General features: G+C 36.6%; 1 protein-coding gene across 1 annotated transcript in view; it reads left to right on the top strand.

The window, feature by feature from the left end:
* Positions 1–13,681, top strand: part of LOC116481261 (calcium-activated potassium channel subunit beta-2) — a 303,532-nt gene extending 289,851 nt beyond the window's left edge. Inside the window, exon 5 of the mRNA XM_032174030.2 lies at positions 11,907–13,681. Within this exon, the coding sequence (XP_032029921.1) occupies positions 11,907–12,191 (285 nt within the window). The 3' untranslated portion in view covers positions 12,192–13,681. The remainder of the gene's footprint in view (positions 1–11,906) is intronic.
* The last annotated feature ends 1,841 nt before the right edge of the window (positions 13,682–15,522 follow it).

The following is a 15,522-nucleotide window of genomic DNA, read 5'->3' on the forward strand; positions in this document are numbered from 1 at the left end:
CATGTACATGTATGTTCATGGCAGCACTTCTCACAATAGCAAAGATATGGAATCAACCTAAATGCCCATCAACAGTGGACAGGATAAAGAAAATGTGGTATATATACACCATGGAATAATACTACACAGTCATGAAAAAGAATGAGATCATGTCGTTTGCAGCAACATGGATGGAGCTGGAGGTCATCATGCTAAGTAAACTAACACAGGAACAGAAAACCAAATACCACATATTCTCACTTATAAGTGATAGCTAAACATTGAGTACACATGGACCAATGAATGAAAAAGCACACACCAAAGCCTGCTTGAGGGTGGAGGGAGGAAGGAGGGTGAGAATTTAAAACTACATAGGGTACTATGCTTATTACCTGGGTGGTGAAATAAACTGTACACCACACCCCTGTGACATGCAATTTACCTATATAACAAACCTGCACCTAAACCTAAAATAAAACTTTACAACTTGCAATCTCAACTAGTCAAAGACATCGAAACATTTTAACTCCACTTTTTTATTCTTTTCCCATCTTATATATTATCATTTTTATGTTATGTATACTTGAAGCTCATGTAGACATTACTATCGTTGTTGTATATAGTCAATGTTAATTTACATGTATTCATATTTTTCCATTTTTATTATTTGTATTCCTTTATCTCTGTTCTTCTATCTAGGATCATCTTTACTAGTATTTATTTTAGTGCAATGACATCCCTAAAAAATGTTCTCATTTTTCATTTGTCTGAAAGCATTTTTCATTTTTCTGAAAGCATTTTTCATTTTATTTTTCTTCTGGAAGGACACATTCACTGAGTACAAATTTCTAAGTTGGCTATTTTTTTTCCATTGTCTTCTGGTTAGCATTGTTACTATTCAGAAATCAGCCCTCAGTCTAATTGCTGCTTCTTTGAAGGTAATCTTGGCCTATTTTAAAGATTATTTTATTGGTTTTTCTACAGTTTAACTATTATGTGCCAATACATGCAATTATTTTTATTTAGCCTACTTAGCATTAGCATTTCCAGGGCTTCTTTCCCTGCTCCTTAATATTCTTTGTCAATTTTAGAAAATTCTGTCATTATCTCATCAACATTGTCTGTAGTCATTCTCTGCCTCTTCACCTCTGGGACTCCAATTGGCCACATACGAGGTTTTCTCATTCTATCCCCTACGTGTCTTATGCTCCCTTTTGTTTTTCTCCCTCCTTTGGTCTCTCTTTGCTTCTTTCTGGATACATACCTATCTTCTAATTCAGCAATTCTTTCCTCTGCTCTGCAAATCAACTGTTAAACCCATCCATTGTGTGCTTAATTTCTCTTACTGTATTTTCAATTCTAGAATATCCAATTGAGTCTTGTTTTATCATTTCTAGTTCTCTGTAATATTTTAATTATTGTCTTTTAAATCCTTCAACATAAAAAGTAAAATTATAGTCATTATAAAGTCTATTTTGATATTTTCACGATTTGAAGCCCATATATACGTGTTCTGTTTTTGTTTTCTCTTGTTTGCTTTCATGTTGTCTTGTAATATCTGGCTATGTTTTACTAGGTTTCTGATATTATATTTGCAAAATTTTTATAAAAAATAACTGTAATACTAGGATAATGTTATAATGTCATCTTTTCCAAAAATTATTTCCATTTACTTCTGCCAGGCACAAGCCATTCAGGATCACCTCATTCTGACTTCATAAATTGTGATACTCAAATCTGCACTGAAGTCCCTGTGAGGACTATCTATTTCAGGCTGACTATTCTCCTAGGATGCAGCCCTTCAGAATCCCAACCCAAAGTGAATAGGGGAATTATCAAGACCCCAGCTTGATAGGCCCACAATAACAATTCCTGCTCATAGCTCCGCAAGGCTGTCAAAAATGCCAGTTAGCCTCCTAGGCTCTCACCCGCCTTCCGCAATCAGCAAATGCTCCCAGGGAAAAAAGGCACCAAACATCCGGCTCACTTTCCTGGCCCAGTGATTCTTTACTTTCTGGAAAGCTAGCCTCTGCTTTTAATCTGAAATATACACACTGAAAATACACAATTATCTCCATGTCAAAAGGTCATTAAACCATCTTCATGCAAAATGAGGAATATTCAAGATAATTCTGGCAAAAACATAAAAAATTTTCAATGTCAACTCCCTTTCCTGTTATCCTTCCCAAGCTCACCAAAAATAATGGTCTCCCTCACAGTTACCAAGAAATGGGCATGGTTGTATTGAGATACATCAGGCACTACTGATAACAACTGTCCTAAGACAATAGGAGGTGAAAGGATATTAGTCAATCTGTCTGCATCTTGGTAGAAAGCATTTTGCTTTTACATTTTTACCCCCTCTCACATAGATTTTCTTTAGCCTTTAAACCCAGTGCCCAACCTCTTGTCAACATTATGACCGAAGCTGCTTAAGCTGATAAATTGTCATGCTCTCCTGGAGCCACTGGCTGACTAATGGGCTCTAGGAGCTACAAGAGGGCTCAAGGGTCCCTGCCTCCCTTGGCTACAAGGCTGTCACTAGCATCATAAAAAACAGCAGCTGAATATTAATTCACTATGGTTGTTGCTAGTGAATACCTCAATGCCGATATCCTTCAGGAGTTTAAAACCTCTTTTACTCACCAGGAATTCCCAAAACATGCCCCTATGGCTTGAGGTTAGATTAAAAATGTAGTTTGGTGCAAAAAAAAAAAAGGAAACTATACCCATTTTTTGGTATATGGCATAATACTATATATCTGGTCTGATGATGTAGAAAAATCCAAATTCAGTTTCTCCTACTATACTCTCACAACACACTGCTAACTCCAGGTGTGTGGGGGGCTTTTCCCCACACATAATGAAGGTGAGTTCAGAATAATAAAATAATTTTCCCAGAGTTACACATTCACTAACTAATTATATCTGAATTAAAATCTAAGTCTTTTTACTTCATCATGCTTGCTCTTAAAAGAGTAAAACATTAGAGCATCCCTTTGAGAGAATAAAGACAAGAGTTCTGAAAAATCCAAATTCTATGAATTATTTATCCTTCTGATAGATATTTTGGTGAACAGGTGAGAATCTACACCATTCCATCCTATTCCAAGAGGCACTTAGGACCAAGTAAGAAACAACGAGCAAGGAATAGAATTATCTGTGATCCATAGGTAAGATTAGGACTGTATATTCAGCACCAGTTTATGTAGAGTGGATATTAAACAGATAGAAGCTTACCCTGCAAGGGGTTAAAAAAAAAAGTGGGCGGGGGGGGAGGAGGGGAATATGCCCTGAAATTTGGCATTTGACATCCCATAATTAGCATTTTAAATTTGAGATATTTCTTAGACATTTGCTGAAAGTGCCTGTAGACCACAGATTCAGAAACACTTTGTGACTGACAAAGTTTAGTCACTCCTTACCAAAGTTGAAATCTGGGACAGCTGAAGAGGGCACCTTTGTATATAAGTAAAAGAAAGAATGTGCCAGAAAGAAGCTGATACTGAGCATCAAGAAGAAAAGCAGGGGGAAGGAGCCTAGTGCTTTTCAATTGCCAAGATAGAGGGGCGTGGTGAAGATTCAAGGTCAGATTAGATATCGGCCTCACTTTAGGACTAATTGGATACATCAGAATCCTAGGGACTCCATGGTTTAAGCTCTCTGGATATTGTCTAATCCCAAAGCTCCAAGAAGATTCTATCTCCTTAGTCAATTTCCTAGGTCTTTCAAGTTTCTTCTCTACTCCAAATCAAGCAGAAGTGCCACAATAGATATGAGACCTGTGGGCAAATACAGGAAAGGAAAATCTCTCTGTAGTGGGACCTTTGTCTCAATACTGAAAGAAACAGTCATGCATAGCAGTGTGAATTCTGTTTTCCTTTTCACTACTAAATACTTGGAACGGTCCACTTGCCAAAATCAAGCAGATACTAGAAGTTCAAACTAAACAAGTCTAAGGTAAATGTTGTAGGATCCACTTTTTTAAAAAGTGATGGTAAAGAGCATGAAGTCTCAAAATGAGTGGAAGAAATGAAGTCTCAATTTACTTTCTCAACTCACCTGTTTATCACTAATGTTCAAAAAATTCAAAAGTTCAAAATATATTTGTGAATCCAAGGCTACCAGCTGGGGAACTATACATTTTTTGAACATTCGAGTTATGTCCCATTCTCAAGCATAGAATGCAAAGTATGGTAAATTATATATGCTTAATAAATATGTGCACAATATTCATTGGGAACACTAGAAAAAATTCCATTGACTTTGGAACCAATAATATTTATGTTTCACATGAGCAATTTTTTTTCCATTTTTGGTTTTTGTTTGTTTGCTTGTTTACTTCATGGACATTGTAGACTAGGACCTGGTTACTAAGGAGTTTTTACAGTACATTTGTGGCCCACCTCTATGATAGTACAGTCTTTAATGAAAGGCAAGGCTTTTTAGCCATATTCTCATCTTATTTCATCACCCATCTGTGTTTTTTTTCTGTTTCTCTCTATATATTCTATGTTGTTTCTGTTTTTATCACCTATATATAACATGCTACGTGGTATATTGGAGACAACAAATATTCAATGGATTTTATCAAATTTCTAACCTCATTTCAAGAATAAGACACTTCCCTCTTTATAAAAAGGCAAATGAAGAACACACCTTTCCCTTGAAGTGATCTGAGAAATGGATAGCTCCCTTCCTACCATCACAAGGAAAAGGAGGCTGACAGTGAGGTTATTCAGCCAAAAACACTCTCTTACTGCCTCCTCCCATCCCCACATCTTTTATTTTTAAGATGAAGGCATGTCACTCTTCGCTTCACACAAGCCTAGTGAGGCATCTCTGAAAAAAAGCCCAACAGGTAGTTCCCAAAACTTCTGTCCATCATGAGAATAAAAATAACTGTTCTGAAAGATTCTGGAAGAGAGGCTAAGGAAAAAAAAATTTAGTCAGTTCTCCAAAAATTGGAGAGAAGATGCAATTGCTGGACCTTCATTGCCCATGTAAGGGAAAGGATGATCAGAAGACATTGACAGGACCCAGGGTTTTTCAGCTGGGAAAGGAAAGAGCATGATCATGGGTCCATCCCTGTGGCTTTCAGTACTAAAGAGAAGTTTCTGTCTGTCAAGAATCTAAGGATTGGGAAAAGCAGTAAGATTTTATTAACAAAACTCAGTATTAAGAGAGATGTAAGTCTAAATCTTCCACTGAATGGCTGCTTCAGAGGTTTGATAGATTTATATAGTCACATGTTAAGGCACAAAAGAAAGAATGACCTATAGCCATGGTAAAATATTAACATATTTTTATCAGTACTAAAATATATTGTATATATAAAATTATTACTTACATATTCTTTCTGTTAAATATCATACAGAGTCTAAAGGCTAAATCTTCCCTTTCCCACACCTCCCACCAAAAAAGAAAGATCTAAAAATGATGGATGTTTATTTTTTCTATCTAAATTACATTTTTCCAACTAAGTGTATATCTCACTTAGTAAAGTTTTGTTTATTGAAATGTATTCTATGTATTCAAAACCAAAGACATAAAAATACCCTCCGAACACATGATAAAATCATAAGATAACTAAATCTTCACTCTAAATTCACACCTGCCTAAGAAACATACTCATGGCTATCATTTGAGCCATAGCAACAAAATCCTAGGCTCCTAGTGTAGAATTCAGCATAATGCAAATCTCCTAAGACAAAAAGGCAAGGGACATGAGATGACAGCAATTAAACAGGACTGCTTCTGTGAAAACCATGCAGCTAGTAATTTTCTCTTCTTAGAGATTTCATAGTTTAGTATGTGATGCTTGATTGACACTTTTAGAAGATCATGTGGACAAATGTGAAATTCCAATAGAAAAACATGTTAATGAAAATTTATTGAGGCTTTATGCATAGTCATCATTTAATCCTCACAAAAAAAACCTGCCATGAAGGCTCTATTAACCCCATTACATAGATTTAAAAACATTGATTCTGAGAGGCCACATAACTTGCCTACAGTCACACAGTAACCAGATCCCCTGAGCACAGGTTAGGAGCTTGTTATACTACTCATACATTCATGATCACCAAAGGACTTATCAATAATAAAAGTACATGACTGATTGACAAATAGTAGAATTTTCATTTTCAGGGACAGTTAACGGTCTAGTGACAGCTGGTTTATGTGTATGTCAAAAAATGACAAGATGAGAAAGAGCTAAAAACACCAGGGCAGAGGACCTTTTCTCCACTGGTATCTGCCTGTTGCTCATATGTATACAATTGGCCCTGAGGTGCCACAACCAATCAGGTATGGACCATGCCTCATCCATCCAGCCCACATGCATGCAATGAAAGCCCAGTGGCTTCCAACTTTAATTAGCAGCTCCTGTATTATACAGTTCTGCCAAATGGTCTCAATGGTAGTTTATATGAAGAATCTTACCTAGTGACAGAATTATTGCCATTTGTCTGACAAATGTTTCTTTAAAAACATATATTTTTAAGCTGAATCAATTCACAAAAGCATAAGAAAAGGAAAAACTTCACTTTCAATGGAATGCCATTTTTACTGAGATCATTTCAATAACTTAGCACTGTTTACCACTGAAATTGCTACTATAAACTATCTTGGCACAAAAATATACAGATACCTGAAGCATTCATAATCTAAATTGGCTTGGTTTAAATTCAACCAGAAATGGTTTGTCTGTTATTTTTTAAATGCTTTGGTTCAAAAAACATTTCTAAAAATGTTAAAGAAATGATCAGGGCATCTTTGAAGATGTCCATCTTTGAAGGACAAAAATGAAGGTATTCCCACACTGCCTTACACCCTTTTGATCCAGAGGCATTCAACTGGTAGGAAATTCACTTCATGGCAGTCAAAGTCCAGTTTCATACTAAATTATAACTGACTGAAAAATTCTGCTTTCTTGGTGATACTTTTACCCCCTTAATGCCTTGCTAGTACCAGGGGATTCTCTGCTCTACTCACCTATACAAATGTATTCACATTTATTCTTAGCTGGTTAAATTTTAAGGTGTCAACCAGACCTTGCTACAAGAACAGCACATTAAACATGGTTTACAATAAATGCCAGCATGCTCATCCTCCATTCTTAACTAATCAAAGAACCTTCCTGCTGTTTATAGTCAAATAATTCAATGACTACAGCTCAGCAAAAAAAAAAAAAAAAAAAAGAAAGAAAGCAAGGTGCCTGTGTGCCCACTGATAAAGTCAGGGGAAAGAGTAATTCAAATATCATTAGCCAAAACTCTTTGTTTTTTAAATATTTTGTTCCTGGGAAATCTACTGGTCTAAATTTTTCTGAAATTTCAGGCTTCTACCCAAAACCTATATCAATGTACCTCAAAGTTCACCCACTTCCTTATCTGTGTCTCTGCATATAGTCATGGAGGTTGTGCATTGCGCAGAGGTACCAATCACATTGTAAAATTCATATATGTGAATATTTATAGTTACAATGCATAAATTGGCAAATGACAGTAAAACATGAGTTTTATAAATAAAATAAGTTTATTAGAATAATTTTCCAACTGAAAATAATAATGCTTTGAAAAAGGAACATAGTGTTTCAACTCACACTAAAACACTGTATAGATAAGCAATGATTCTGTCAGAAACCAATTTAATTCTGATAAATTACATAAGTTAATCATTTGATTATGTATATATATACATATATGTGTGTGTGTGTGTATATATACATATATATATAAAGGGACAGGACAGTAAAAAGTCTATTGAGGGGTTCTTACCAATAGAGAAGAGAGTTAAAAACCCAAACATCTCCCAGAAAAGTGATTTAAATCACTTTTTTCCAAACTTAAAAAAAAATTCCCTCATTATTATATCAGTTTTATCATGGCACATTTATAAACCAAGGAAAATAAGTCACAAAGATTTCCTCAGAGATAGCTTTCTTAATTAAAAATGTGTCCAACTCTATCTAACATAAAATAAAAAGAAAAACTACAAAAAAGTTATTTCATTCCATCTGTATCTATGTTCAACCATTGTGGAAGTCAGTGTGGTGATTCCTCAGGGATCTAGAACTAGAAATACCATTTGACCCAGCCATCCCATTACTGGGTATATACCCAAAGGAGTATAAATCATGCTGCTATAAAGACACATGCACACGTATGTTTATTGCGGCACTATTCACAATAGCAAAGACTTGGAACCAACCCAAATGTCCAACAACAATAGACTGGATTAAGAAAATGTGGCACATATACACCATGGAATACTATGCAGCCATAAAAAATGATGAGTTCGTGTCCTTTGTAGGGACATGGATGAAACTGGAAAACATCATTCTCAGTAAACTATCACAAGGACAAAAAACCAAACACCGCATGTTCTCACTCATAGGTGGGAATTGAACAATGAGAACTCATGGACACAGGAAGGGGAACATCACATTCCGGGTACTGTTGTGGGGTGGGGGGCGGGGGGGGCGGGGACAGCATTAGGAGATATACCTAATGCTAAATGACGAGCTAATGGGTGCAGGAAATCAACATGGCACATGGATACATATGTAACAAACCTGCACATTGTGCACATGTACCCTAAAACCTAAAGTATAATTAAAAAAAAAAAAAAAAGAAAAAAAAAGAAAGAGGAGAAAGGGAAGAGCAAACAGGAAGAGGAACAGAGAGAAAGATTTAAAGCCAGGTGGGGGTTGAGGGAAGGGCAAGGAAGGAGGAGATACAAAAGAAAACAAAATCCAAAGATATAAGTGTGTATTGATCTGTTTTCACACTGCTAGAAAGAACAACTGAGACTGGGTAATTTACAAAAGAAAAAGGTTTAGTTGACTCACAGTTCTGCTGGCTGGGGAGGCCTCAGGAAACTTACAATCATGATGGAAGGCAAAGGAGAAGCAAGGCACGTCTTCTCATACTGGCAGGAGAGAGAGAGCACGAGGATGGGGAGGCTGCCAAACACTTTTAAACGATCACATCTCATGAGAACTCACTCATTATCATGAGAACAGCATGGGGAAACCACCTCCATGATCCAGTCACCTCCCACCAGGTCCCTCTCTAACACATGGAAATTACGATTTGAGATGAGACTTGAGTGGGGACACAGAGCCAACCCATATCATTCTGCCCCTGGCTCTTCCCAAATCTCATGTTGTTTATACATTTCAAAACCAATAATGCCTTCCCAACAGTCTCCCAAAGTCTTAAATCATTCTAGCATTTACTCAAAATTCCAAGTCCAAAGTCTCATCTGAGACAAGGCAAACCCCTTCTGCCTATGAGCTTGTAAAATCAAAAGCAAGTTAGTTACTTCCAAGATACAATGGGGGTACAGGCACTGGGTAAATAGACCCATTCCAAATGGGAGAAATTGGCTAAAACAAAGGGACCACAAGTCCAAAACCTGGCCAGGCAGTCATTAAATCTTAAAGTTCCAAAATAATCTCCTTGGACTCCATGTCTCACATTCGGGGCAGGCTGATGCAACAGGTGGGTTCCCAAGGCCTTGGGTAGCTTCACCCTGTGGTGTGTTTCTGCAGGGTACAGCGCCTGCAGTTGCATTCCCAGGCTGGCTCTGAGTGCCTGCAGCTTTTCTAGGCACACAGTGCAAGCTGTCAGTGGATCTATCCTTCTGGGGTCTAAAGGACAGCAGCCCACTTCTCCCAGCTCCACTAGGCAGTGCCCCAGTAGGGATTCTGTGTGGGGACTCCAACCCCACATTTCCCTTCTGCACTGCCCTAGCAGAGGTTCTCCATGAAGGCTCCACCCCTATATCAGAATTCTGCCTAGACACCCAGGCATTTCTATATATCCTCTGAAATCTATGTGGAAGTTCTAAAACCCTAACTCTTGTCTTTTGCACACCTGCAGTCCCAACAACACCTGGAAGCTGCCAAGGCTTGGGGCTTGCACCCTCTGAAGCAATGGCCTGAGCTGTACACTGACCCCTTATAGCCACAGCTGGAGCAGCTGGAAAACTGGGCACCAAGTCGCAAGGCTGCACAGAGCAGCGGGCCCTAGGCCATTTTTCCCTTCCATGCCTCCAGGCCTGTGATAGGAAGGGATGCTACAAAAATCTCTGACATGCCTAGAGACATTTTCCCCATTGTGTTGGCTATTAACATTCAGCTCCTCATTACTTATGCCAATTTCTGCAAGAGGCTTGAATTTGTCCCCAGAAAATGAGTTTTTCTTTTCTACCAACATGGTCAGGCTGCACATTTTCCAAACTTTTATGCTTTTAAACATAAGCTCCAATTTCAAATCATCTCTTTGTGAATGCACATAACTGCACATTTCAGGAAAAGCCAGGTCACCTCTTGAATGCTTTGCTGGTTAGAAATTTCTTCTGTCAGATATCCTAATTCATCTCTCTCAAGTTCAAAGTTCCACAGATTTCTATGGCAGGGGCAAAATGCTGCTAATCTCTTTGCTAAAGCATGGCAAGCACAACCTTTGCTCCAGTTCCCAGTAATTTTCTCATCTCCATCTGAAGCTACCTCAGTCTGGACTTCTTTGTCCATAACACTACCATCATTTGGTCAAAACCATTCAACAAATCTCTAGCAAGTTCCAAATTTCCCTTCATCTTCCTGTCTTCTTCTGAGTGCTCTGAACTGTTCCAACCTCTGCCTGTTACCCAGTTCCAAAGTTGCTTCCACATTTTCAAGTTATCTTTATAGCAATACCCCACTGGACTGGTACCAATTCTCTGTATTAGCCTATTTTCACACTGTTATAAAGATACTACCTGAGACTGGGTAATTTATAAATGTAAAAGGTTTAATTAACTCACAGTTCCACATGGCTGGGAAGGCCTCAGGGAACTTACAATCATGGCATAAAATGAAGGAGAAGCAAGGCACAACCTCTCATGGTGGCAAGCAAGAGAGAGAACATGAGGGAAGAACTGTCAAACCGTTTTAAACCATCAAATCTCATGAGAACTTACTCACTATCATAAGAAAAGCATGGGGGAAACTGCCCCCATGATCCAATCTCCTTTCACCAGGTCCCTCTCCTGACACAGGGTATTACAATTCAAGTGAGATTTGGGTGGGGACACAGAGCCAAACCATATCAAAGTGTGTAGAAATAAAGAGAGGAGAGACATGTAAAAGAGGTAGCCAAAGAAAAGAGAGGTGAAAAGATCAAAAGAAAGGTAGTGTAAGTTCTCAGGTGAGTGGTGATTAAAGAACTGTTTTATTCTTCCTTGGTTTATAGGAAAAGCTGTGTTATTTTTCCTTGGCTTATAGGAAAGGCTACTTTGGCACACTAAATGGGTCTGACCCACTCGTCTCAGCTCTTTAACTATCCAATATTCCTACACATTACAGATTTCTTTTTCAGTAATTCAACAGAAGTGTAGCTGTTTTTTTATGACAGTTGCAAGGTAACCAAATAAAATGAAGCCAAGACAAAAAGATAAGAGTATACTACTTTCTCTGAGAGAAGTGGTAAGTTTTTATGTTATGTGGACAGATGTGGACAGACAAAATGATGTCAGAGTTGACACTCTGATTCCATAAAGAAGTATGTTCAATAGAAAATAATTAAAACCTATCATACCTAGCTATGGCAAAAAGAATCCTGGGAATCATTTAATTTATTTTATGCATGCAACATGGAATGAATAAATCAAGCTAATTAACATATCTATCATTTTACTTCAATCAATAAATAATATATGGGTGAGCAATCAAGGGACATCTTGGTCAGATACCTTAAAACATTGTTTTAATCAATGTGTTATTTATTAGGGTTTCCAAAGGCACCAGTTTGAATACGAAAAGAATAACCACCGTGGTTATTTCACAGATCACTAATTTGGACACAATACTCCACCCCCTCCTAGAGTCTGAAACACACAGAATATCTTCTAGTAACTGTTTATCTTATTCTCCACAGTGCTCCTATATACCTAAATGTGGAAAAAATTTTGAAGAATCCATGTCCCTGGTGAATGTTGTCATGGAAAACTTCAGGAAGTATCAACACTTCTCCTGCTATTCTGACCCAGAAGGAAACCAGAAGAGCGTTATCCTAACCAAACTCTACAGTTCCAACGTGCTGTTCCATTCACTCTTCTGGCCAACCTGTATGATGGCTGGGGGCGTGGCAATTGTTGCCATGGTGAAACTTACACAGTACCTCTCCCTACTCTGTGAGAGGATCCAACGGATCAATAGATAAACTCAAAAATGGATAAAATAATTTTTGTTAAAGATCAAATACTGTTTTCTTTCATTCTTCACCAAAGAACCTTAAGTTTGTAATGTGCAGTCTGTTATGAGTTCCCTAATATATTCTTATATGTAGAGCAATAATGCAAAAGCTGTTCTATATGCAAACATGATGTCTTTATTATTCAGGAGAATAAATAACTGTTTTGTGTTGGTTGGTGGTTTTCATAATCTTATTTCTGTACTGGAACTAGTACTTTCTTCTCTCATTCCGCCAAAATAGGGCTCAGTTATTCATTTGCCAAGCTTTGTGGAGGAATGTAGGTGACATCAATGTGATAAAGTCTGTGTTCTGAGTTGTCAGATCTCTTGAAGACAATATTTTTCATCACTCATTGTTTACTAAAGCTACAGCCAAAAATATTTTTTTCTTTTCTTATTCTAAACTGAGCCCAATAGCAAGTGAAGGGACCAGATTTCCTAATTAAAGGAAGTTAGGTACTTTCCTTGTATTTTTTACCATATCACTGTAAAGAAGAGGGGAAACCCAGCCAGCTACTTTTTCTCATCACTTTTTATTCATAACTTCAGATTTTTAAAACTAATTTCCAAAATACAAGCTGTTTTCATTAGCCAGTTCTATAATATCTTCCTGTGATTTATGTAGAAAATGAACAGACCCCTTTTCCATTTAAGACCCTGCTACTGTGTGAAGAGATGATACTTACAAGGAGTGTCATTACCTGTGAGCTGACTGAATGTTGGTAGGTGCTCCATTACAATCCAGGAAAGTCTGCGTTACTGTTATTTGTGTGGAAATCTTTATTTCATTTCAATTTAACCGTTAGATGGTAAAATTAAGATGCTACTTGCTGGTAAAAATTGGTGGACTGGTTTCAATGGGTAAATCTGTTGTGGCAAATTAATGTGTTGGAATATTGCTCTTTGGGAATTTGTGTTTAAGTCAATGAATGTGTAGTATCTCCTTCTGACAAGCGTTCCCTATTGGGATTTTAAAGCTATGTGCCCAGAATATTAGTCTCTTCTACATGTTTTATTTTTCTATTTATAATTCCCTTTTTTGTTGTTATATTTTATACACAGAATAGATCTTTTTTCTAACACATATTTGAACTGAATAACAGACTTAAAGAAAGCCTTTGTTCACATTGGTATTTACTTATTGTGTTTGGGGGAAAATATGAGGGATTTATTTTAAATAAAATAATTCCATCTTTCATTTAATATCAATATCAAAAGAAGAAGACAAACATCTATCTTTCTCATCTATATTTAAGTATCTTTTTGTAATGTAGTATCAAAGTTTTTTAGGTAATGCAAAATTTTACAAATCATTTGTGGAATGAATGGTAAAACTGATCTGATGAAGTGGAAAATTATTCTGCAATATTGTAATTCATAGTTTGACTTTTCATAAGCAAATAAATCCCTAGGATGTAATCAGGACTTCAAATGTGTAATTAAATTTTTTTTTAAAAATATATTAAATTGCAAGATTTGAATACTTCTTGCATTCTGAGCTGACAAGCCCATGGTAGTCCAAAAATTTGTATTTCACTACCTTTAAAAATATTTTGAGTGATTACAAAGAAAGTTTCTTTTTTTAACACCCAAACACATACACATAATGTTGTGACCATTTGAAAAATAGGATGAAAAACTCTTTTATTTCTACTCTACTTTAAAACATATAATTCTGAAGATACTAAAGAAATATTTGAGACTATAGAGCTGAAAATGTGCAGTCTTTAATATTCCGTAGGCTTCCCTTCGAGTGATCCAAGAGTGAAATATATGTGAGTGAAATTATCAGATGGGTTATTTTATTCTTACTTAATTCTGAAATTTTATTAAAAATTCCCAAATAAAGTTTAAGATAACAATGTAGAAATTTTTAAATAATGACACCAAAAAGAGATTAACTGCTGCCTTCTAGAATCCCAATACAGCAACAGCCCCTTCAAGAAATTTAGATATATACACAATTAATGCTCATTATTAAAAGAGAAAGATCTGGGGCTAATAATGTTTTAAATGCTTTGCACATGTTAACTAATTTCATCATTTAACAACTCTATTGGATGAGGTATTATTATTATCTCATCCTACAGATGAGAATATGTTGAAGCTAAGAGATGTTAAATAATTTCCCCAAGGCTATGCACATACTAAGATGGTGAGGAGCTAAGAAAATAGTGTGTAGCTTTCCTGCTATGGTGACCATTTCCGTGACTTTGGCATCTTTTAGATAACACAGGGGGATTCTGAGGCTTGGAAAAGATTATAGGAGTGAAGAAAAAGCATTGAACTGGAAGTCAAAGACTTCATTGGAGATATGGTGACTAGATGACTTTAAAGTTCTCAATTAGTCTTTTGACTTCTTTGACTGTAAAATTAGGAGGTGAAGTCAGCTGATCATCAAGTTCCCTTTCAACACTAACATTCCATCCTAGGTATGTGGAAAGAGGAATGAATATCATTTGCTAACCTTCAGAGCACAGGTCTGATTCTCAAACCGAAATCTGTATATATTAATCTATGGATTGAAAAACAGCGTTTCTATTGATATTCCTAGTAAGTCTTTCATTTTTAAGCCCTAAAGCTATATTTCCACCTGCTAGAAGCAGAGCTCTGATCTCCCTATTATTCATCAAGAATGACTTCCCTAAATGGTATAAACGTCTACACTTCAAAATCACTTTCATTATCTAATTGGCACATCCCATCTAAAACTTTATTGATTTCAGATTATCTGAGTTGCAATTGTGTTAAAACCCAGAAATGGTAAATGCACCAATGATTGCTTGCAAATAGCTATAATAAAATATATGATTCTTTAGAAAGCTATTGGCAAAACACTAGCTGACACTGGTAATGACAGTGTAGGCAATCATAAAATACCTGTTATGTAGACCACGTGACATGTAGAGTTCCAGCAGGCTACCATTTCCCATTGCTGTGAATGACCATATTGACCATGCTGTGAATGCATGGCATTTATAAAGCAAATATTATTTTCAGGATGTCAAGCCATAAATTTCTTACCACATTTCTGTGGGTGAAACATCTTAACACTGTAATTATTCCACTGGCATTAAAAGTGAGACCAGCAGGCTAGCAAAACAATATGAGTAATTGACTCAAGTGAGTTAAAACAATAATTGTAAATCAATGGTTTGTTCTAATACAAGCATAGTTAAATTTCCTCCCTCCTCCACCAAAACACTGAAATGGACAATGTTTAAGTAAGTAAGGTAGTTCTCATTGTCCGTATAAGGAAGAAGGGATGATTAGAAGGGTAGACACTGTTCCTTCTCTTC

Source organism: Hylobates moloch, unplaced genomic scaffold (assembly GCF_009828535.3).
Source record: "Hylobates moloch isolate HMO894 unplaced genomic scaffold, HMol_V3 SCAFFOLD_13, whole genome shotgun sequence".
NCBI lineage: Eukaryota > Metazoa > Chordata > Mammalia > Primates > Hylobatidae > Hylobates > Hylobates moloch.